Genomic DNA, 24,202 nt, shown 5'->3' on the forward strand with positions numbered 1-24,202 from the left:
TGATCCTGACTGCCAAATGATCCTGATTACAAACAGCTGGCGGGCTGTGGAGCCGACCAATAAGACGGGCTTTTGCAGATGACATCAGGTGAAAAGAGCTGAACGGGACGGGATTGTTTCACCTTTTTTCCCCTTGTTAATTTCATCCAAGCGCAGCAGCAGTACATTGATCTATAGAGCTGCTTTTAGGTCCCACAAGAAGCTGAAAATTACACCATTTGTTACTAGGCAAATGTATTTATTTAATGTACTCGATACATTCTGGCTAATGGTGGCTGAAGCTCAGGGCCAATCAGCTGGAGGATGCTCGCCCTGACGTTTCTGCCAAGATCAATTCAAAGGAAATCCCGTTTGCACAAACTGATGATGGAATGCAGATTGGAATGTGTTTTGCTGCAACTGCTACAAGGAGTGGCTGGGGGCGGGTGGGTGATGATGTTTTGAATTATCTTTAATGTTGTTCATTTAGCACCGGGATCAAAGCCTGTGTAATCTTCCTGCTAGGGATTCGTTCTCATTACCTGGAGATAACCAGATGAAGCTCTCCAAGAGTGATATGAACAACCATTGCCACTTAACCCCTCGCTCACCCTCCTTCTCCTCCTAGTTGGTTCTGGTGTGTGTATTTGGTTTAGAAACTACAGGAAAATATTGTGTGAAGATATTTGTTTTTTTGGAAGGGGACCTGAAACAGCAATCTGATCAGAACAGCAAACAGGATTTGTGTGTGTCTCCTTCACGCTTGGGTACAATTGTTGGTCTTGTGTAAGATTTCAACCAAACCGATCCCGTCCGTCTTTTTTCCCCTCCCTCTCTTTGACTCATTGAGCTGTTGCCTTTTTCTTCTGGCTGAACAGAGACGGGGCTCTGGGCTTGTCCCTCCCCCCCATCAATCTCTGTCATAAATCTGTCAAGTGGAGAGAAAGGGAACTGCTGAATACAGATTTGTCAGCAATTAATCTAACCTCTATTACCAGACTTGGATATTGTGTCCTCTATAACAGAGAACAATAAGCCACTCTAAATGTGAAGCACTGCTGGGCATGCGAGTGCGTGTGTTCATTGGAGGCAGAGCAAATCTGTGTGTGTGTGTGTGTGTGTGTGTGTGTGTGTGTGTGTGTGTGTGTGTGTGTGTGTGTGTGTGTGTGTGCGTGTGTGTGTTCGATGTGCGTCTTATGTTGGTGATTTTTTTTTGGTAGACTGGTGAACTGTTATGTTGATTCCCTATAAAAACTATCAAATAAAAACCCTCCTTTATCCAGCATTTCCTCTCCAGTCCACTCCTTTTGTGCACCTTGAAGATACTAACACTATGATTAGAGCGATCAAGCTTTTGCTGGACAGTCATTGCCTCTGCTGTAGCGCTGTAATTGGAAATCATTGTGACAGCGACGCCACTTAACCTTGAGAAGCAGCACAGTGACTGTAAGGTTCACTAACTGACAATCTGCACTTGAAGAAAAGGACACAGGAGGAGTTTGTGTGTGTGTGTGTGTCTGTGTGTGTGTGTGTGTGTGTGTGTGTGTGTGTGTGTGTGCGCCAGAGAGCTCTTTTAAAATGCAATCAAAGCAGCGTACTGACACTGACATTGCCTGCGGTAGACAATACCCACACAACACACACTTTTCCTGTTCTTTTCCCTTCCTGCTCTTTCTCTCTCTCTGTCTTTCTCTCTTTCATGGCTCACCCCTCACATCAATTCCTGTCAATATGTGACTTTGTATTATGTTGAGCAGTCCTGTCTTTCGCACACACACACTCCCCACCCCCACCCCGTTCCATCTCACACACTATTATCATTACTGGGACAGTTCAGTGGAGCAGTGGGCCAGTGCTCAGCTGCTTGAGACAGAATTAGAGTGGCAAACAGCTGAGCTTCTCTTGGGTGCTATCATGTGACCTATCCCACCCACAGGGCCAAAGGGACCACGGGTTAGGGTTACCATGTCCAATTTCCAGCATGGCCGTGATGTGCGTGTGGATATCTGTCATTCAGTGCACATTGTATGCATGTGTGTGCTGTGCGTCAGTGCCACCAGTTGAGTTATAAAGGCAATTTCTCCCCCTGATGGTAAACTTCGCTCTACAACCTGCTGATGGCCGCACCTTCTTATCCAACCAGCCATTATCACACAAGCACTGGCCTATGTCCCTTTGCTGGTCCCAGTGACCTGCATGGCTGTGTGTTCCTGCTGTAATGAGAGAACATATCTGGAGGCTTTGACAGCAGCAGAGAATGTATCAAACTGCCTCCCTTACCTATAATGAAAAGAACAGCTCCAGCAGCACATTTGTGATTGTTTAGATGTATTGTTTCCCGGCCGGTGAAATAACAGCCTGGCTTTTTTTTTCAGTGTCTGTCAGCAAAGCAGGTAAGGCAGAAAGAGCTGAGCACTGCAGCGGCCATTACTCCTCTGAGCCACCTGATGGAAGATCTAAAGCCTCCACCTTTGCCGCTATTATTAGCTGCAATTTAGCTCAGATAATGGTCCTCTGTTGGCTCACAAGGGCTTTATCTCCATGGCAGAAACTTAAATCAGACGGATCACAAGGGCCCTTTATTGCACTCAAGACTGAGGGAGTTTGTTTATGCAGTTTCCCTTTAAAATCCTCTTCTTCTTCTTTTTATTATACTTGAATAACACGGTCAAAGAGTGTCTCACACTAACCAGCATGTGATACACCTCACACGTGTCAAACATGTGCGTGTGCATGTATATGCTTGGGACAGGACTATCTGCACATATACACATATACACTCCGCATATGCAGCAGGGCCTAGAGTGTTTACAACGGATTAACATGAGTCGAGCAGCTTGTCCCGCCTCCACCATAACTCTAAATTCAGAGCCACAGCTGTGCGTCTATGTATGAGGAACTGGTGGGAACGAGTCAAAGGAGGCCCACAAATGGAAATATGAGGAAAGCTCTGTAAGCATATATATCTTTAGAGAGCGATATTTAACAATTACAGATGAGGAATTAACCCACCCCTTAGTCAAGGTTTGAGGCCAATGTAGAGGTCATTTGCTGCTGCCCATGCATGTACGGGGAGAAGTGTGTGTGTGTGTGTGTGTGTGTGTGTATGTGTGTGTGTGTGTATGTGTGCATGGGGGATGGGGTACCAGAGGAATTAGGTAATATTGACATGGTTGTTTCAACCCCACCCTCTCAACAACACTCAGATCAATGTACCAGATCAATAGGAGTCATTGACAATAACTGAACTTCTCATGTGGTCAGTGAAGGAGAAAATTCACAGTTTTTCTGTTGCTTGTGTTCCACATGGTCATTCATCAAAGGGAAACACAAAACATGAACACGCACACGTGCACACACACAAATGCATGCAGAACATACACACACACACACGTGCACAAATCTACACACATGCACAAATCCACACACACACACATGCATGCACAAACCGACACACAGCAGGGGGAAACAGGCTCTTCTCTGACACTGCATGATTGGTCACTTTTTCCCTCTCTCTCCCTTCCTGCTGAAATAGTTTTAACAAAAGAGAGGGAGAGGGAGGGGGAGGGGTGGTGTGGTGTGGTGCGGTGTGTGTGTGTGTGTGGTGTGTGTGGTGTGGAGAGGTTGGGGGAGGGGATGTACGTGCTGCTCTGTTGTCACTAGGCAAGCCAGAGGGGGGAGGGAGAAGGGAGAAGGGAGCTGGAGGGTGAGCGAGGGAGTGCAGAAGAGAGGGATAGGGTCCCAGAAGAGGGAAAGAGTGAGTGCAAGGCTCACACACACTCACACACTCACACGCCTGCTGCCCTGTTGTACTTTGTTGAATAGTGGATTACTTTCCAACCTGAAACACTCCTCAAGCTCATGTAGCAATGATCAGGTCAGTATCTATTTACTCTTTTCTTCTTAAAGATTTGCAGTGATTTGTGTATCTTTCCAACTCTGATCACCATGTTCTGCACTCTCTCTCTCCTGCTCTCTCTCTCTCTCTCTCTCTCTCTCTCTCTCTCTGCACATTCCTGGCTTCAATGTGCTCTTGTGTGATATGCTTCTGTGTCTGATCTATGTGTTCTCCTGCTGCTTACTCCAGTAAACACACTGTAGATGTTTGTCTCTTTAGTTTGTCCTGTATATGTCAACCTGGTGCAGAGGGGTTAGCTCCATATGACATTTAGTCCCCTATTCCACAAATATGGCACCGTTTCCATTTCTCACCCTCAAACTTCCTTGCCCTTGAGAGGGTGCAAAGTTCTCATTGCTCTGGTTTGTGGTGTTTGTGTTGTAACACGGGTGGCTTCAAACAACTATAAACTTGTTTCCGCAGCCGTGTGGTTTTGTGGTCAGAGGGTAAAAGCTCCTCTCTGTCAGAGCATTTGGCATGCACCAAAACTCTCTCTCTCTCACACACGCACACACGCACAGAAAGCCTTAGAAAGTGAAAGCAGCAGCAAGAGAAGTTCCAGATCAATTTCTACGTGCCAGTTTTTCCCAGAAGTTGTCTAAAATTGTCCCCTATGCAAGACATTTTCAATTTACTGCAACCTATCAACTTATTCCTCAAAATGTCCTGTAGAGCGGTTTTGACTGATTGCCTATTTCTAGCGTCTGTCATTAAATAAGACATGCGGCTCATATTTGTTCTGTTTATCCCTCTTTACGCTCCTCAGGTGGCAGTGTGTCAGTGCGGCATTGAGGTGTGAGATGAGCCATGGAGGCTTGCAGCGTGCCAGCAACTAGCCGAGCCAGCAGCCACACGTCCAGCAGCAGAAGCTCAGGGAGTCACCACAGCATGCAGCTAGGCCCTCAGTAACGCCAAGTGGACCCGGCCCTCCTCCTCTTCACCTGGGGCCAGGGCTGCAGAATGCTCAGTCCTGTCACCCCATACAGTAAGTCCACCATCTCTATGTCCACTAATAGGTTGTATATACCGGAATACAGTGTTTGGAATTTCCTCTGTGATTGCTTTTGGTGGCTCTCCCCCCCAGCGTTTCTTTTGTCCAGGATTCTGTCCAGATCTCCTGTGGCTGTGGATAGGGAAGTGATTGGTTGGGGGTCTCTGAGAAGTCATGTTGAATGGGATAATGGCTTTAACAGCTGAGTCTCCAGGCTTTGCATTGAGGGATTTCACAGAAAGTGTCCGGTGGTTGTTTTTTCAGCCCCTCCATGTGAACACAGTGTAGCTGCGCTCGTGTTTTTCAAAGAGACTCGCACCTAAAAAAGCACCGTCACAAAGAAGAGTGTCCGAAAACATACAGTCCATCCAGACTGCACTCAGTGATTTACAATAGTGCTCAATAAGGCTGCACCTTCCATTGAATAGACGTCATTCAACCTCCAAAATAGGACGCTAGACATTAAAATCTAATGGAAAAGATGCAGCTCTTGGTGGGAAATAAAGGTTTTTGCTCGGGATCGTATCAAAACGGCCATATTGTCATGGTCACACAAACTAAAATCACGTAACTCTTCCTGTCAAAGAGGAGCGCTTGCTTGTGTAGGTGCCTATGATGAGAGGTTGCTATCCAAGCTGATGAATATGCTGATATTGATTGATTGGACTATTGATTTGGCCAAGCTTTAACAGGATTACAACGCTAACCTGATTGGAATAATGCAACAGGGGATTTACTTCTACATGCATTCAGATTCCAAAGGTGCAGATTCAAACATGAGAGGGGCTTCATTTTGCTGTAACCTTCCGCAAGAGGAGGAGAGACAGTTTTTAACTAACGTACCTTTGTCACATTCCATCGTCAGAAAGCTTCACGGCATTATGTTAGATTCTTCGCACATAGACGCCGTTTGTATTCTTTAAGTACTGAAACACACCGCGGCACAACAGCGTCTTTACAGCAACGCCTCCGATCAAATCTCAGAGGTAAGGAAATTGTGTCTCTTGTGCTCTTGCTCACAAACTCACACACACAACAACACACAAACTAATATCACACCTCATTATGGGCCAGGCTAATGATGATGATAGTCTGACAGCATAATGAACAGCTTTAGCCAATTAGTTGCCAGTTACCAGGGTAAAGTGCTCCTGTGGATCAGTCAGATCGTTAGTAACCTGGTGTCAACAGCCACTCATTAGGCCTGTATAGTGGGACATATAAACATCAGACACAAACACACACACACACACACACACACACACACACACACACACACACACACGCACACACACACACCCTCAGTAGTGATTATGAAAGCTTGTTAAACGTATGGTACAACACCTTACTGAAAGACTTGTGGGGGTGGTGTAATCAGAAAGATAGATACAGAGAGGGAGAGAGAGAGAGAGAGAGAGAGAGAGAGAGAGAGAGCAAAGTGAAGGGCAGATGGGGAGGACATGAGAAGGGACTGGTCAGCTGCAGCCTGATATATGAGTGGACACAATAAGCAAAAAGGGGCCAGGCCAGCTTCTGCCACATATGTGTGTGTGAGAGCTAAAGGAGCGGGGGAGGGGAAACTGACCACACAGGCTCGGACACAGTCCTGTCTTTACTACAGCGCAGAGGGAAGGAGGAGGGGCTCGAGGAAGGAAGATTATGGACACAATTAGAGTGAAAGAAAAGAAGTGCAAATGGGCAGAGAGGGTCAGGCAGCCATGTTTCAGCCACAATACTTTCTTATTTGGTTTAAAGGTGAAACTATGCAGGCCTTGAAAATGCAATTTTCAAAAGACAAAGAGAGAGTGCAATGTTTTGTGTGTGTGAGTACGATTGTGTGCATATTGTAGTACTTTCACTGACAGTAGTCGAGTTGTGCCACAGTAGCTGTGTCTCATTTCAGCAGCCGCATCATTGAAGGACGCAGCCTTTGTACTCCTACGCAGGCGGCGTCCTGCAGAGGGCAGAAGGCTGAGATCTAAGCCCCCGCCTGTGACATCCCCTATGGAGTCCAAGTCTATTGTTTGTTTACGCTCAGGGAAAAAAGGCGCACAAATCAACTGTCTTTCTTTTGCAAAGGAAGCAGGGAAGCACATGGCAGTTGTGTCGTCTGTCTCAAAGGAACGCGTATGGGCAAGGACCAGTCGACTGATTCTGACCTAAGTGGCCTACCAATAGTTCCTTATACGGATGTGTCCAATGACATGACACACCACGCCTGACTGTGTATATTAATATCCTCTGATGTGTTCTGTATCGATCTGCCAGTGGTGTGAATTAACTCTTAACTAAAACAAATCACCCAATAATGTCCAAACAGCTGATAGGGTCATTAATCACCACTATGAGCCAGCATGTTTCCTCTCTCCTTCTTCCCTTGCCTTGCCCTCCTCTAGAAGTGGACAGTGTGTGTTGAGGCGTATGGAGAGGATATGTGCTTTGTAAATAGATCTCAGGTTAGATTCCAGGCATTCCAAGCGCCTGACTCATCCCAAATCATGACCAGGATTCCCTCTGCCCGTTGGCCAGCTGAAGCCAAAGCGCAGCACTAAAAAACCCAGAAGGTTGGATGATGGAAGTATATGGTGGCGAGTGTGCGGGTGCATCTTTATGTGTGTACGTGTGTGAGTCTGTGTGTCTGTCCTCAGGAATTTTAAGTCTTTGTTTATTGTGAGTAGAGTAGACGCTTTGACAGAGGATCTTTCAGCTCCCAGTGATTTTCTCCTCCACTCCCATCCAGCCAACCACCTCGAGCCCTCTCAACCCCCAAATCCCAGTCCTGTGAGCCCCTTCCCCCCGCTCGTACTTTCATCTAATTAACCCCTAATTGCTCATACTGACCATGCAGCGGGCCACAAGTCAAGCTACCCTCCCCTGACGCAGCAAACACCACTTGCATAATCACATTTGCCCCGATGCAGAGAAAGTCAGAGCGGCCTCGCATAACACAACAGTTACTATCAATGAGGTTCACTGAAGGGGAAGCAAAGAGGTGGTGATGGAGCTGATGTTTACATGCTGCATATGTTGCAGGCTGCTGGACCCTAAGTTCATTTTTAGGTGAACATTTAAAATCTTGCATCAAAATGTTTTTAATGAGATTTACTCAAATTTAACCTCAGAGGTTACCTCACTGTGTGTGTGACAGTAAACAAACTGGGTTTTTTACATTAAAGTTGTGCATTTTTTCATCAGCATGATTACAGAAGTGTCTCAAGAATCACGATTTGTAGGTGCATTGATTTTTTTTTGATCTCCAACCCCTCGAACAGTCGTCAGTTCCATGATTGAACTGAATGATGGAGGTGAAGATAGAGATGAAGAGAGCATAGCAAAAGGGGACGTGGTTACCATGGGAATGTAGTTTTACCTCACTTTCTGTTCGGGTCAGATTTCAGAGCTTCACACGCTGATATCACCTAAATACACACCAGCACCAGAACATAACTACATGTATGCAGCTTTCATACTGTAATTGTGTTATAATTCTGTAGAAATGCGATGCTCTTTATCCAGCAAAGCTGATGTATAGGTCATAAATTGTAGGACATGAATCCTGAGACTTGCTGGGTGGGAGTGGAGGGTTTTGGGTGTTTCATTCAGAGCTACTCAGTCAGTTTATATATTATTTTGAGAATAAGTGGGTTTATTTAATTGCCTCATCAGCCAAGTCCTAATTTAAAAAAAGCCAGTGTTGGTAATCGTGGTAACTTAAACTTAGTGGCATCTAATTGCTGCGGCTTCCCACCTTAGCTGGCATTTGTGTTATTTTCTAATGATGGTGTTTGACTTCTCTTCCTCATATGCATGTTGTTTTGGCAACCAGCTTTCATTCCGTTTCCTATGTTGAAGGGTGGAAGAATGTGAGAAACGTGACAATACACAAAAAACTCAAATGAACGGATAATGAGGAGGGGGTTACTTGGATATTGCCTGTGCCGGTGTTGTGTTGGGTCATTGTAGTGTGTGAAGGTATAGAATACTGTAAGTCATAAAAAACTGCATTGCATAAGACTTCTGTAGGGACAACATATTTGTCTTGTTGTTGATATTAATAAACTTGATGTTGCCCTCGGCTGGTCTAAAAGGTTGGACCTCCTTTCATCTTACTGCGAGCGTTCCGTTCATCTGCCCTTTCCTGTGCCCAGTAGCCCCAGGAGACAAAGAGGAAACACTAATTCTTTAAAAAGAGTTTGATAATCACAATGATTAAGAAAAGCCGTCAGAGCACCAAGCTGGATTAGGATTCGCCCTTTGTTTCTTGGTAAACCAAGCGTGGGCAAGAACAGAGGGGTGCCAACACCAGGCTCTAGATTAGGGTTTGGCACCCCAACCCCCCCACCCCCACCCCCTCTCCTCATCCCACATAATACTCAAACCCTAATATCCTCACTTCCAGCCGCAGATGTCTGATGCTGAAGAGCACACGGGCACTTTTAACATCAGACGGTCGCAATTCTTAAACTAGGTAAAACAAAGGGTTAGGGTTAGGGTTATCTTAAGTTATATCTTGTGTCTTCTTCACTAAATCATCCTTTTTTTCACTGTGAAGTTAACATTAAGCATCATTTCAGTTTTGGTCTCTCATCCTCATTAAAGCTTATGGTGTGGATATAAGAAGAAGCTCACCAGCAGGCATGCGTCTTTAATTCAGCTTGGAAAGCATGTCTGTCAGATTGTCCCCGCGCCCTGACACCGCTGTAAGCCTCGTGTCCACTAATCCTTCATTAGTCTGGTTTCCTGGCTCTGGCCCTTACCCCGTGCAGCTCACTCCGCTCGCTCTTAAAGCAGCTGATCTGCAAAGGGATCCTAGCATTTGTTCAGTTTTCTTAAATTCTTCCTCTGCACTTTTTGATGAGTTTTTTCTGCAGACAGTAGATTACAACAGTGGAATATGTCTCGGGTAGATTACAGACCATCTGGTAAAGATGGTGTAAGAGGAGTAGATTGAGAGCAAAGCGCCAAGATCGATTGGCTCATGGCTGCAACCAGCATGACCAGTGAGTATCAGTCTAATGATTCTGTGTGTTTGTGTGTGTGTGTGTGTGTGTCTTTCTGTATGCATGCATCATTATTTTTCTTCAACTATTTTGTACGTACGACAAACAAAAGTTGGAACCACAATCAGAACTTATCGGTTTTCATTGTAGCCCTAAATTAGTATTTATGTTGATTTGGTTGTCATGGAACATTTGAAACGAGCCGTATTGCCTTTTCTCATGTCATGGAGTCAATGGAAACGGTAGAATATGCAAAAGAAATCCTGCTCTATATCACCATATACCTTTCCAGTGGATATTGTTACTCCAAACACATAGCACAGAAAAAGACAACATGTCTCCTTGGCTTTCTAGATTTTCTTAATGTGTTCCACTGACTTAGACAGATATTGTGCAATTAGCTCATGTCTGTAGCACAGTGTAATATCTGTTTAATACAGGAAAATCAAATCTACACACGTTCATGAGCACGATGTAAAAAGGTTAATCAATGTTAGACACCATTTAAATGGACGAGTAAATGCCAAGCTCATCACCGCTGAACCACAGGAGCCATTGAGAAAAATAATCATTACATGACACACAAAGAAGATTTCTGCTTTAGCTTAGTTCCTCTCTCATATAAGCAAGTGTCTTGTTTGCACATTTATCCCCCATTCCTAAATTCTCAGGCCGAGCACTGAGGGGCTGTGGCTCTTTGCCTAAATTTTGGTGGGAACATAACTCCCCATCAGCCCAGAGACTGTCTGGTTGTGTTTGTTTTTGTGTTAAGGACAGGACCAGTCTCCTGAAGGGTCCCAATTCCCTGGAGCAAAGGGATTTCCCAGATCCAGGGTGGAGCTTGTCTTGAGCAAGAGCGCCACAATCTGTGGATTGGATGAGTGGGATTATTGGGCTGAAGGATCATTTAATTTAGGGATCAACATGTGGACCGTTTAGAGGTCCATCTGGTGGTCCTGGTGGACATGTGACACAACCTGGCATAATCCATAGGCCAAGTGTGTGTGTGTGTGTGTGTGTGTGTGTGTGTGTGTGTGTGTCGATCATTGATTCCGTTATTTCCTGTTTTCTGTAATGGTTTGACTCACACTCTAATACGGGAGTGAATAATATGTGGTTGCAAGGAGGTGAAGTAATCTGTACATTACACAACTATACTTACAGTTTAGGAAAGTGAAACAAACTGCATAGAGTCTTTGTATTTCTAATACAGCAGCACCCTGTAATGTGTATGTGTGCAAAAGTCTAATAATCAGCACAGATGTACAGTTAAAGTCTCTGGAGTAAAGGAATGACAATATTTCAAACATGTTATCATTAGAGAGACTTAATACTTGACAACAAAACATTAGTCCTTTTAATGAAGCTCAGTCAATGTTACCATCCTCTATCCAGAGCTGTAGCAGGGAAGCCCCTCTGGCTCAGGCTGGGGTCAGGACAGTTTAATAATACTCTGCAATGCTTGGAATGTCAGCCTAATGCCAGTTCAAAAAGACAAGGCCTGCAAAAGCTAATCAAAGCGCACAACACTAAACCAGTGGATTACTCTGTTTTCTGTAAATGTGCATGTATGTGTAATCACACATGACAAGTGAAAACTTGTTTTCTCCACACAATCAAGCAGCACATTTGTGATAATGCTGATAGACGCGTCGGTCCAGTCTCTCTGTGTCGTATGATGAAAAACGACTCTGTTCCTCCTCTACCCAGCGACCCCACCCTCTGTCCCCCCAGTCCAGCAGACCCCTGAGGTTTGGGCCGAATTAGATCACATGCTTGGTGGGGGTGGTTTTGTGGACTAAGAGTCTCACAGTGAGACAACAATGGCCCCAATGTGAGCGAGGCAAAGGCAGAGAGCAGCGCACAGGCTGATAGAGGCTTATCGCCGTGGAGACCAGGCTGGGGGCTATGTTGGCGGCTTCACATAAAGCTGAGAACAGTAGTCCCCTGCGTGGGTAAGACTGTGTAGAGGAGCATGGGCTAAGCGCTGACATGATTTTGGTAAAGGATCGGCCGGCCAAGGAGATTATGAGGGCAGGTATTTAAGTCTCAGTTTGATAGCTGTGCTTGTATTGGAAGATGGAAGACGGAGCGAACACAGCTCAGATGTGGTATCCGTTCTCATTTTGGATAAAATGCTGTAATTATATATTCATCATTTACTGTATCCTTGTCCCTGGCAGGTCTATTGAAGATGCACTGGTCTCCGGAGCACGCTGCCCCCTTGTCCCAGTGGCCTGAGCAGCACCTAGATGTCACCTCTACAACCTCGCCCCCGTCTGTACACAAACACGACCCCTATAGCACAGCTGGTCGTCGCGGCTATGCCCCGTCAGGTTACCCCTGGGCCAGTGATGACATATCAGCCCTCACTGCTTCTTCTCTGCTCAAACGCTATGCTGAAAAATACTCAGGCCTGGAGCTGTCCTATGAGCGGCCTGCTCCAGGAGCCTACCCAGAGCCTGGACCTTTCCTAAAAACTGAGCCTGAGCCCTGGGCCCTGGGTCAGGGCATAGAGTGTTACCCTGGGCTGGAGGCATTAACTGGCACCAAAGTGGGCTCTGCATCTCTGGGCCTCCCTACCACAGGAAACGTGACAGTAGTAAGCAGTAACTTGGCCTCTGACCCGGGCTTCGGTGGGGCCGGCTCCTGCGTTGCCCCCCCATCATCTCAGGAATATCCTCCTGCCTACAACAGCACCTACCTGTCCTCAGGATACTGCCCTCAGCCCGGCGCAGCACTTCCCCCTGCCCCCCTACACTCTTTGCCGGCCACACCCACTCTGGTGCCCAGCTACAGCCCCAGCACCCCTGTCTACAACTACTCACCAGGGTGCTACCCCCACACCCAACCTAGTCTTTCCTCTGGATATAGCCACCCCAGTGCCTCCTACCTGCCTTCTGGGATAAGTGCCCCTACCCCTCTGGCCCCTAGGCCCACTATGGTAGGGGGAAGTTACAGCTACCCGACCCACAGCCTCGGAGGGAGCTCTGACGCAGGGGTTCCACTGAAACGTAAGGCCTTTGAGATGGTAGAAGAACAACCGGAAGGTGGAGAGGTAGAAGGCTCACGCTACAGAAAGTATGGCAACGGTCAAGGAAACAGTCACAGCAAAGGCCATGGCAACGGGCATGGCAACGGGCATGGCAATGGGCATGGCAACGGCTACGACATGGGCGGCTCAGCCTCAGACCAGCAGGCCTACAAAGCTGGAAAACCCCTGATGTCGCCCCCGTATGGGGGGGCAGGGGACTACAGCCCACCATCAGGGCTCGCAGGAGAAAGTGCGTCAGGGGAGCACAGCTTTCCTCAGCCACAGAGGATGTCTCTGAAGATACCTGCATCACACACACGATCTGAGGACCCCACCGGAGGCCGCTGACATGCCAGTCAGCTTTAGAGTGACAGAAGTGGATTCTCTCACGCTTTTAGAACAACCAAGGTTCTTAATCGATACCGACTTGGAGGAATACCGGATGAGAGGCTCACGCGCAAACATAAAAGGGCACAAGAGTGGTGGTTCTTGCTCGTCTTTATTTTCATTATTCATGTTACTCCAAAGAGCCACAAGGGTAATTTGCCTTGTGAGGCTGAGGTAAATGTTAGGGATGAGATTAAGGCAAACTCAACACATATAGCGTTAAGACAGTCTAAATGTATGAGTGTCTGTTTCTCTCAGGATCCTATTTATTTCCTTTCTGCTACTGTGGCGGCGACACTGCTATGTTGCTGTTTTAAGAAGTTTGTGTAATAATTTGTGGCCATTCTATGTATGTTAAAGGGCCTTTGACTGCAATATGTTCTGCCACACCACAAAAATCATTTCCGACCAAAAAGTAAGGAGAGCAATAACTGAAATGGTATTGTTGCCATAATTCTTCAGCACAATCACTGCTACTTTACACAGCTTATTCCGAGGCTTAGTGCATTGCTGGGCTTTGAGAAATGAATGTTTGTTCCCCTGCTCAGCTCTTTGCTTTCCCCCTAAACTTACTTCGTTCATAGTCTTTCTCAATTTCCCTAAACTTCTTTTGTTTTCTTTCTCCTTCTGGGAGCGTTGCCTGTTCTTCTCAATCCTTTTTCATTACAGAACTACTTTTTTTTCTTAAAATTTATATGCTGCTTATGCAATGATTACATAGTATACACGAAACCGCCCTTTAAATTGCTTAGATGTTAAAAAAAACAAAACTGGGGAAAGTAATGTCAGATTTTATGTTCAATTTAAAGTGTATTTAGTATTCACATATGACAGAATATATGCAGAACATCTGCAAAGCATGCAGATCTTCAATTCTTATCTTTAAACGCACGTATATTCCTCTAAAGAGCCCGAGAAGGATGTAATAGTCGGTCCAGGTTAAGGAAAATTTAAAAAAAGCCTAGAAATGGAAGCATGCAAGTTTTGTTGTTGGATTAATGACAGCGAACGCCTCTTTCTGTTCTCACACATCACTACACTCTTATGAAAGTCTGCTTGTCTGCTTTGATTTTCTTATTTGTTATGCATTCTCTTTATTTTTGCCTCTTGAAAGGACAATTTGTAGTTTCATTATTGAATACTCAGGAAGAATATTGTTACCTCAGAATGATGAAAATAAGAATGTATGTATGTACCTTTGGGTGTTTTTAGGGAGCTTTATACAGCAAAATGATAAACAAGTCGCGGCTTTGTTGAGAGTAAAACACACACTTCAGGGAAACAAGTAACTCACACAGCCTTCAACATTAATCAGAAACACCTACACACACATACACACACACACGCACGCACACGCACGCACACGCACACACACACACACACACACACATGCACAATTTTCACACCGCTTCTGGCATATTAAACTTGAGGTTTTTGTACCAAGGCCTAAAACTTTGAATGTAATTCAGATATTTTTTTTAAAACGACAATACATGCCATTATGTGCATCAACGATGTTTTTAGATATATGAAACATATTTTCTTCATGTATAGGTGTAATTCTCTTATAGGTTTTGGTGGAGAAATGAATGACCTTTTAAGTGTTAAAGTAGTTTGCAGTGGGGAAATGGTTTTGTGGACAAAATGTCAACAAAAAAAGCACTCTTATTGAACAACTTTTGACAAATGATATATCAAGACATACAAAAGCTACATGTTTTATAATATGTATGTTCATTTAATGTCTTAATTATGTGAAATTGCATCCTTAATAGTACACGGCTTGTTCACAAAGTGTTTGTTTTAAGTGTCCAAGCTGCATTTCTCAAACCAGTATTTTAATCTCTGTGATCACTCAACTCTCATTTGAGCTCCTACCATAAAGAAAGGAGATCTTGATTAGGACAACAAGTATGTGCACTGTCAGAACATTTACAGCTGTTCACCTCTCAGGGTGACGTTATTGAAATTCAGCTGTGGCTCTGTTGCTCCTCTGTGCCGCCCTTTGTCAAACGGTGCCATACTAAAACACAATGAGGCATTTAAGGCTGTAACCAAACATAACTACAGGCCTGCCAGTTTGGAATTCAGATCAGTCTGTGTTGAAAAGGTATTTTAATGCCCTTCTGGTCACATAAGATCATAAAATTTACTCTTTACTCTGGTTAAGTGCAGAAGTTTACCCTCAGGATTTTACTTTTACTTCACTTCTCCTGATGAAAGAATGAATTAATGAGGTGCTAAATCATTTTGTATGCTTCCCTCCGGAGCTTATAAGCGCTTAGCTACTACAATTGAATGCTCTTCACAAAGTATGTGCTCTACGCTAACCTACACACTACTGCAAGCTACAGTATTTACTGAGTTGTCGCTGATTCTTGGTGAAGTTAAGTAGAAAGGAAATTGTCCAACAAATGTTTCAGAAATGGGATTTCAGTGTTATCTTTGTAATTCAGTTGTACCTTTGTTGTATCTTGTACATTCTCTGTAGCCATTTCTACCTCATTTTTGAAGACATTGTACATGGAAATATTTATTTCATGTCATTTCACATGTCGGTTAGGGAGCAATGTTTCTAACTCTTGAATTCTTATAGTCTACCTCACTAAAGACTGTCATGCAAATGAAGATATACCAAACAAACCTTGATGATGTCTTCTTTGAGTGTTTTTATCTTACACTTCATGCTGTAAACCTCTTACCTTCTCACACTTACACACTGTGACCATTGATCATATATGTTGACACACTCTGACAAGTAAGAAGGTATTAAGAGGGACATTTTTTTGTCACACCACTTATCAACATTACAGATTTTGTGTTCAGGAATCATACAAGCAATCGGTTCTATTACTTGTATTTGTCCTCTTTCACTCAGCCTGGCTGTGACATTTGTAAAGAGCACTACTTTCAAATCTGCATATCTTTTAAAAGAAAAGTGAGGAAAAATCAGCTAATTTAGTTCAAGCTGTGATGGTAACAACTAATAGGAACCACAAGGCCATTTGTGTCATGAACAGGAAGATAGGAGATTATTCCTCACCCCCTCCCACTGCACAGCCCCCATCCAGAGCTCTATTGTCTGGAGGGCGAAGGGCATGCGGTGGCGTGTGACAGATGTCCGAAACTTTTGTCCCTTCATCCCCAGCGACACTAACCTCGCTGCCACATGCAGACATTTCACCACAAACTCTTTTCTTGTTTTTTCTTATCTAAAGAGAAAGAACAACTATGATGATAATAGGACTTAATTCCTTTGTTTGTCTTAGAAATAGTTGCATTTTTGCACCAACTGATTGAGAAAGAGTTGTCTTTCTTTGAGATGGGTGCAACTTAAATGAATCATACATATATACATATATATATATATATATATTAAAACACTACAATGGTACAAAATCAATTTTAAAATTGAAATTAAGCAATGCCTCCTTTCACTCTTTACCAAGACCAATTACCATTATGCAAGCAATGTTCAGATTCTGCTGTGAATATGAACGAATAACAATCTGTAGTTTAACAAGCGTGGTTAATCCTGTTAATGTTATAACAGGACATGAACATTAACATTAACATTAACATCGCATTAAAACCATTGAAATTTTAAAAAGAAAAGGAAAAAAAGGGTCAGGGTTTCAAAGTACACTTTAAGCGGCAGTGGTAGATAACACATAAAAACAGCGACCCCTAGCGGACACAAGTGAGATGCCTCTCATTCAAATGTAAAATTATACAGAAATTGTCAACAAAAAGGGCTAACACAACAACAATGACTAGTTTTCACTCTGCTCTATTTACAGATCTTGATTTCGGTTCACTTCCTGTCCTCTTCAACCTTGATCTCCAGCGCAATGCACAGTTTGGACCGTTATATAAAAATAAATATACAAGGGCGAAAGCCGACACACTTTATATTGCTAAATGTACAGTTTCATGTCAATCGAGGAATTTAGATAGCCCTGTTTTATCCAGTAATCCCTGATTCAGGCTGGTGGGTAAGGAGGTAGCGCTGCAGGTTTCAACAGCGCCTCCACATGGCCATGGGCCGTCCTGCATGTATATCCTGCACTGGGAGGGACTGCAAAGTCCGCATCAACAGGCCGTGATGTCTCCACCAGCACAGGTCAAATGATGCTTCATATCGTTGTCGTAGCTCGCACTCAGTGCTAACAGTGAGTGAAGAACCAGTACTTCAGTTGAAGTACTTCTTTTGTTCTCAATTGAAGAGATGCTGCATATGTTGACGCAGTCACAGCAAGGAAGTATTCAATTTGATCAATAGATGGCGATGTTGCTTAGAAGAAGGTTCGATTCGACTCATGGTAATCATTTCAGATAGTTTCCAGCTTATACACCGACTATTTACATTATACTTTCATTTCCTTTGGAACATAATAATAGCAAAAGTGAATTTGATTGATCTCGCAAGACTCCTCATACGCTGTCTAACTAAAACTTACACTTTCAGTATTCAGTTCATCAGTTGTTAGTTTGAAATGTAAAATGTAAAACCTAAACTTATGATTCCTGTATTTAAAATGTACATGAAACACACAAAAACAAAATCTCCCATATTGTCAATATGACAGCTGCTGCCATACAATATAGAATCCTGTCTATTCAATAAAAAGTACATTCATTAAATGTTCAGGTTGATTTTATAACCTGCAATTTGTGCATGTTGAAAAGTACATCTTCACTTATTAGTGGAATTAATAAATCACAACACTTATGGGGGGGATTTGTTTAATTCAGTAAGCTCACAGTGGACAAGACAAATATAAAGTAACATACAAAGAGTAACACATACACACACACACACACACACACACACACACACACACACACACCATATCTGAAATGTCTGAACTCTTCCTTTCAGCTCTAAGGTGACACAATTGTTTCATAGTAGTTCCTCCACGTACCACTAGAGGGCGTAAGATAGCCGTAACAGAGTTCATTGGAGGCACTTTACGACCACCGTTCTGCACCGTCAAAGAGGTAAACACAGCAGTGATGTACAGATATGTTTTGCTTGACAAGGAACTGGGAGTGTCACGTCCTTAATTTATGTTTATGTTGTTTAGCAGATACACATAAATGGAAAACAAGCACAGATATTGTTTGCTGTATATAGAAAGCCCATTTTGCACATTAAGGAGCAGTATGATGATGGTGTTCACAGGGCTCAGCTGTCATTAGAGCCTTTACTGTACATACATAGCACCCTACAGAGAACAGTTCAGTCTAACGTATGAGCCCACTGTCGCTCTCACAAAGGTTTCAGCAATTTTCTGTGTCAGCATTAGGTGGAGACGAGGTGGAGTAGATTTCTTTGTGAGAGGCTCCAACTATTTGTGAGTCAGGACATGCTAAGGTATCCGGAAATGATTTTTTTCTGAGCCTGTGGAGAGAACAAAGGCAGAATTTCTCCTAGATTAAGAACAGGGAGAATTCACGACATCCCTACACACCACCATTTTACTCAGCATCCAACAAACTGACGGCTGTGCCATTCTGTGTCCTGATTGCAGCATCCATTTTACAATGGCAGATTTGAATTTGATGAAAATACTTTTGCGTCAGTGTCAGGAAACTCAATCCAACACAGGGGAGCTGTCACCTGACCGTGTGGAGGATCAAATGAACCTTTACAGATGCTGTGGGTTGAGTTGGTGGTTTTGCATTGTCCAACATTCCAACTAAACAGACTAAACATCATTCTTCTTTGTTGTATAACTGAACAGTGAAACCATCTTCCTCTCTCTGTTTCACTCCAGACACACAAAGGCATGGACACACACGCAACACACACACACACACACACACACACACACCCTTTCCCCTTCTCCCTCGCTCCGTCACGCAAACCTGCTCCCACCCTGGCAGATCACACCAGTGTCCTACTTAATCCACATCCCACCTCTGCAACCAAGACCTGCTGTTTCCCAATGCTCAGGAAAAGGGAAATGTAAAGAAAAGGGGGATATAGTGCAGAATAGATTTCCTCTATTGAGAGAAGCCAGTTTGTAATGCATATAAATGAAAAATTCCCTCCACAGTCTGCCTTTAACAGTGTATGACACATACACAGCAGATGGAATAGCAGCCCCTCCCATAAGACATCATCCGGTTATTCGATGTATTTATATTACTAAGTAGTATTTAATTTCACCTACAAGAATTAGGTTCATAATGACAGCAGCTCAATAGAGTAGCAAAATCCTTTCCTACACTATTGTGTAACCGTATGTGGACAGAATTGTAAAACACAACAGGACACTGTACAAAATGATGAATGCTCTCCAAACATATGCATAGCAATGCAGGTAGAGAGCATAAGTCTGCATTGTTCTGTGTTACTTTCCGTCTTATTGCTGTAGCTCCTCTCCCTCTGCTTGCCGTGGGCTGTGGGTAAGGAGGTGCTGTACAGTGCACTGTACAATCTGAGCCTATTGGGAACATGCTGCTGACTCAGCCCAGGCCACTGCATTCATCTATCTGCACTGCAGTGCTGTCTCGGCTTACCTCCCTCCCCCCCTCTGCTCCTCCTCCTCCTCCTCCTGCTTTCCTCATGCCACGCACCACCATACACACACACACACACATACACACAGGAGGGGGAGGTAGTGAAAAAAAGATACATGCACACAGACACACACACACACACACACACCTGCTTATAAAACAGATTGGGTGCTGTGTGTTGCACCATGACCCAATCCACGGCTTCATTATCAACTCAAGCAAGCAAATGTGAACCAATGACATTTAACAGTATTTGGGTGTTTGTTGTGTTGTTATCCCACACCCACAATTGAAATATAGTTGTTTCTTTCTCCTGCTGCAAGGGTTTGTCTGTCCTCTTCCTGCTCTGTATGGATTTGAAACATTTTGAGTGGTGGTCAGCAATTAAACTGTTTGTGTGAAATGTATGGACGCAGCAGTTCAAACAGCCACTGTCTGTCACGGTTGCAGAAATATTCTGCAAGATAACATCACACTCATTTTATGCGCCAAAAACCACACTACTCAGAGGTGTAACTGGAAGGCTGCTTTATTGTTTGGAAATAGATTCGTGCTCAAATGAAGACAATCTTTCACTGATACTCATTTAATGTCCCATGTGGTTGTGCAACACATGTCCTCTCTCTGACTGTATTAGTGGCAAGAGATAATGACAGTCAAAAGGCTTTTTTCAGTTATTTTCAGCAAAGAAAAGGAAAGATATCTCAGTCATGCTACAAAAGAATGGCCACATAAACCAATTAGTAAATCAACATTGGAAATGCACGAAAGTGTAAAACAGAAGGCCAGCCGTTTCTCTCATGAACCAAAGAACCAGTGAACAGCATAAACAGAACACACAGAGAGAGAGCACTTGTACTACAAGATGTTAGTCCAGTCAGTCTAGTGGAAGTGGTGAGTTTTCTGTTTATTAGTTAATTTTGAACGTTTATCTCCATACAGGTTTCTGTCGTGCTGTTTTGATTCACTCCCATGGGTTTTGAGATACTCAGTACTAATTTTGACAGACTAAATAGGAAGCTAAAAAGGCACGTGCCGTTAAGAGATATTGCACCATAAACAAACACACAGACAGTTAAGACAACTAACCCTTAAATCATTAGATATATCATATTGAAAGTGACAGCGAAATCAAAGACAAAACGCCAGACTGCAGCAGTGTGTTAGGGAGGGGGGGGGGGGAATATGGACGAGGGTTAGAGCTGAAACAAGCAAAAATCTGCCACGCAAAGTGAGCTGTGGCTCGCACTGGGGCACGCTGGTCAGCCAGCAGATGCCTGCCAAAGGCTATGTGTGTGTGTGTGTGTGTGTGCGGGAGTGTGTTTGTGTGGCCCATATGTGTGTGTGTGTGTCTCTGTATGTTCGAGTGTGCAGTATAGGATTTTAAGGGGATGGGGAGGGGAGGGGTGGGGGGGTGGCAAGACATCTTCACACGTGTACAAAAGGGTATGCTGGTAGTGCAATCCTCTCACCAAGGCAGGCTCCATCATTCTCAGCAAGCAGCCAGTACAACACCATGCATTGTACGCTGGTACAAAGTATGCAGAAGTCCTGGGCAGGCCAGAGTTTGGGTTAATCTCTGAACGTACCACACAAAGAAAGAAGCGTGATCAATTACACTCTGTGGTTCTGATTTCACCTCAATGCAAGGAGTGGACAGGAGAGTAGAGTTACACACATTGTTCTAATGTATATATATACTATATATATATATATGGTAGAATATATATATAATATATATGTGATATAGCTCTGTATATGAATGCATTGATTTATACAGTTTTACATATAATTTTTGCTCTTTAATATAGATTCTTTTAGCGTTCTCCCCTCTTTTATGTGAAAAGTGACTCAAAAACAAAAATCTACTCCACCTAACAAATGTGTCACAGCCTAACATGTGTGACATGGGGTGTCAGCTGGAAGCCATTCTATTTATGGTTATTAATATTTAGTGTTAGATTAATAGCTGTAGTTTTTTTTAAGTATTTCTGTATTTACAAAAAACTACACATGCCGTTAAAATAAAACAATATATTACATTATTTATAGTTTCTTAAAAAGTCCATTCTTAACTTTTGCAGTTTGTGCCGTATAGAATATAGCCTGAACTGTATTTTTTTCTCTCCCCCCAAATGGATGTCATGTTTGTTTCTGTAATTCTGTATTTCCATGGTGATCCTGGAGAAAATGGACGGCAGTAGCTTTCATGCTCATCATTCAGAGTTTTTATTTGGTTCAAGTTAACACCCACACTGATTTTGGAGATCTCATGCAGCAACTGGACCGTAGAACGTTGAGGAGGAAGGAAGGAGTTATTCATAAACAGGAATTGACATCACTGCACAACAGGGAGTGCAAAAGCTCTGGTGTGGTGCTTCGGGTCACAGTACCGTAAGAATGCATCCAGTGCTCTGTTGGTTATTTGGTATTTGTGATGCAGTATAGCAATATGAAGTAAAATGGAAAATGACAGGAATTGAATACTGAAATCTGGGGCCTGTTCACTGAGCGTACAGCTCAAACCAGCATGTCCCAATGCTCCCTCATGACATCTCCTCACAGCGTTATCCTATATCTGCGATCGCTATCGGGGGTGAACGTTTATCATTTTGTAAATCGAAATTTATTGAGACCAAACTACAGTCCATAGTGACTTAACCACAAATGTAATCCACTACCGTCGCAAACGCCGCCGCTACAAGCAAGCGAAATGTTGCGTCTTTACCGAGATGCTTCTAGCCCTATATTTCCAAGCGTCTTAAAAGCAGGAAGCTCTGACCCGGAGGCCCGGAGGCCCGAAGGCCCGGAGGCCCCGCCGCCCGAAACCAGGCAGCTCGCCCAGATCATTGTCCTTCAAACATGGCATATAACACAAAAAGAGTCAAACGTGGTTTCATAAATACTCCCATCACATTCACTTGCATTTTGTTGCAGAGCTCATAATAGTACGTCTATAATATCTCCTGAGAAAAAGGGATGAATTTATCAAGCATTGCATACATTTCTAGGGTGTCTGTCAAGTAATGACAGCGAAAAAACAGACTGGGCGGGGCAAACTTCACCCAATCTCTCTCCATGGACAAAGGGCAACAAGGGATAACAAGGCAGGTCTCTTTGGCTTCTCCACACACATCATGATCTCACCACCATCATCATCATCATCATCATTATCTCCCCCTCTCTCTCTCTCTCTCTCTCTCTCTCTCTCTCTCTCTCTCTCTCTCTCTCTGACAGGACAATAAATACATTCTGGCGCGAGATCGTTTCCCTCGACGTTGTCGTCAATGTGAATTTTTGGGAATTTGTGTGTTTTGTGTAAAAGGAGATTCGTCACCCTCCCACCAAAACATGAATGTTACATCAGCATAATGCCAGGGGAGGAAAACAAATTTGCACACACACATTATGTGACTTTGGGAATGACACAAGAAAACAATCAAAGGAAAGAAATCAAAACTTTTCTGAGCCCCTTCAGAAAGTTCTGACCACCCATAGAGAAACATGGAGAATGGACAGAAGCTCGTCGTACCTGTGAAATCCCCACCGACCACTTACAACCTGCAGCAGGACTCCCGTAATGCCCTCTCACTCAAACACAAAGGCAGATGGTATGGAAATTACATAGGTGCATACAAATTATAAATATAAGCTTTGTAGTTTCAAAGTATTTTTCCACCCCTCAACTCAACAAACATTGTAGGACCTTGACACACACAGACAATCATTCCCATATCTTACACACTTCCATTTTCCAGTGCAACAAATATTTGTTTTGGATTTCACCCGCTGACCCACTATGGCGGTGTTATTACCAACAGATTTCATTCTTCTGTCTGTAGAGGCAACAATTAAAACATCTGTCATTCAAAAAGTGTTGATTAATGAGATAAAAATTCAGATCATTTTAGATTATCAACCCCATATCACTTGCCTTTGTTTAACAAATTATAACTCCAAACTTTCCAAATTTTCCACAATGCCTCGAACATACAGTCGAGTCACCGCTGTGGTCTGAGTATTAGTGTCTTGTGGACTATGATAATTCATGCAAGATTTCTGATCAAAACATGCCATCATGCAAGTCATTTCTATGCATTGAACAAGCACAATTATTTATGTATTTGTTTGGAAATCTTTCTGAGTAAATGTAAGCCCTTGGCCCAAGTTGACCCCATAATAAACAGACTCTTAACCAATTGGTGTGAAAGCCCATGTAGAAAAAGCATTTCAATGTGGGTATAACAAAGATAAAATGAGTAGAAGAGTTAAGTGACATGGGCAAAATGTTGAATATTGTTCTTTTTTTCATCTGTTTGCATCTGTTTGCAGCTCAAATAAACAAGATTTAGCTTCAATAAAACAAACGAAAAAACGTCCAATGC

At 43.5% G+C, this 24,202-nt stretch overlaps 1 protein-coding gene across 1 annotated transcript; it reads left to right on the forward strand.

Moving 5' to 3' along the window:
• The first annotated feature begins 3,741 nt into the window (after window positions 1-3,741).
• On the forward strand, window positions 3,742-15,912 carry LOC143005354 (fidgetin-like protein 2). The gene is made up of 3 exons (XM_076156745.1): window positions 3,742-3,856; window positions 4,644-4,862; window positions 12,052-15,912. Exons 2-3 carry the CDS (start codon window positions 4,838-4,840, stop codon window positions 13,248-13,250), a joined length of 1,224 nt encoding a protein of 407 aa, XP_076012860.1. The 5' UTR covers window positions 3,742-3,856; window positions 4,644-4,837; the 3' UTR covers window positions 13,251-15,912.
• The last annotated feature ends 8,290 nt before the right edge of the window (window positions 15,913-24,202 follow it).

The sequence above is a fragment of the Genypterus blacodes genome, unplaced genomic scaffold (assembly GCF_046128005.1).
Source record: "Genypterus blacodes isolate CSIRO-AG114 ecotype Tasmania unplaced genomic scaffold, CSIRO-AGI_Gbla_v1 ptg000070l_1, whole genome shotgun sequence".
NCBI lineage: Eukaryota > Metazoa > Chordata > Actinopteri > Ophidiiformes > Ophidiidae > Genypterus > Genypterus blacodes.

Coding starts and splice junctions, on each gene's coding strand:
- LOC143005354 (XM_076156745.1), top strand. CDS start 4,838: ATGCTCAGTCCTGTCACCCCATACA. Junction 4,863..12,051: donor CAGTCCTGTCACCCCATACA/GTAAGTCCACCA, acceptor TGTCCCTGGCAG/GTCTATTGAAGATGCACTGG.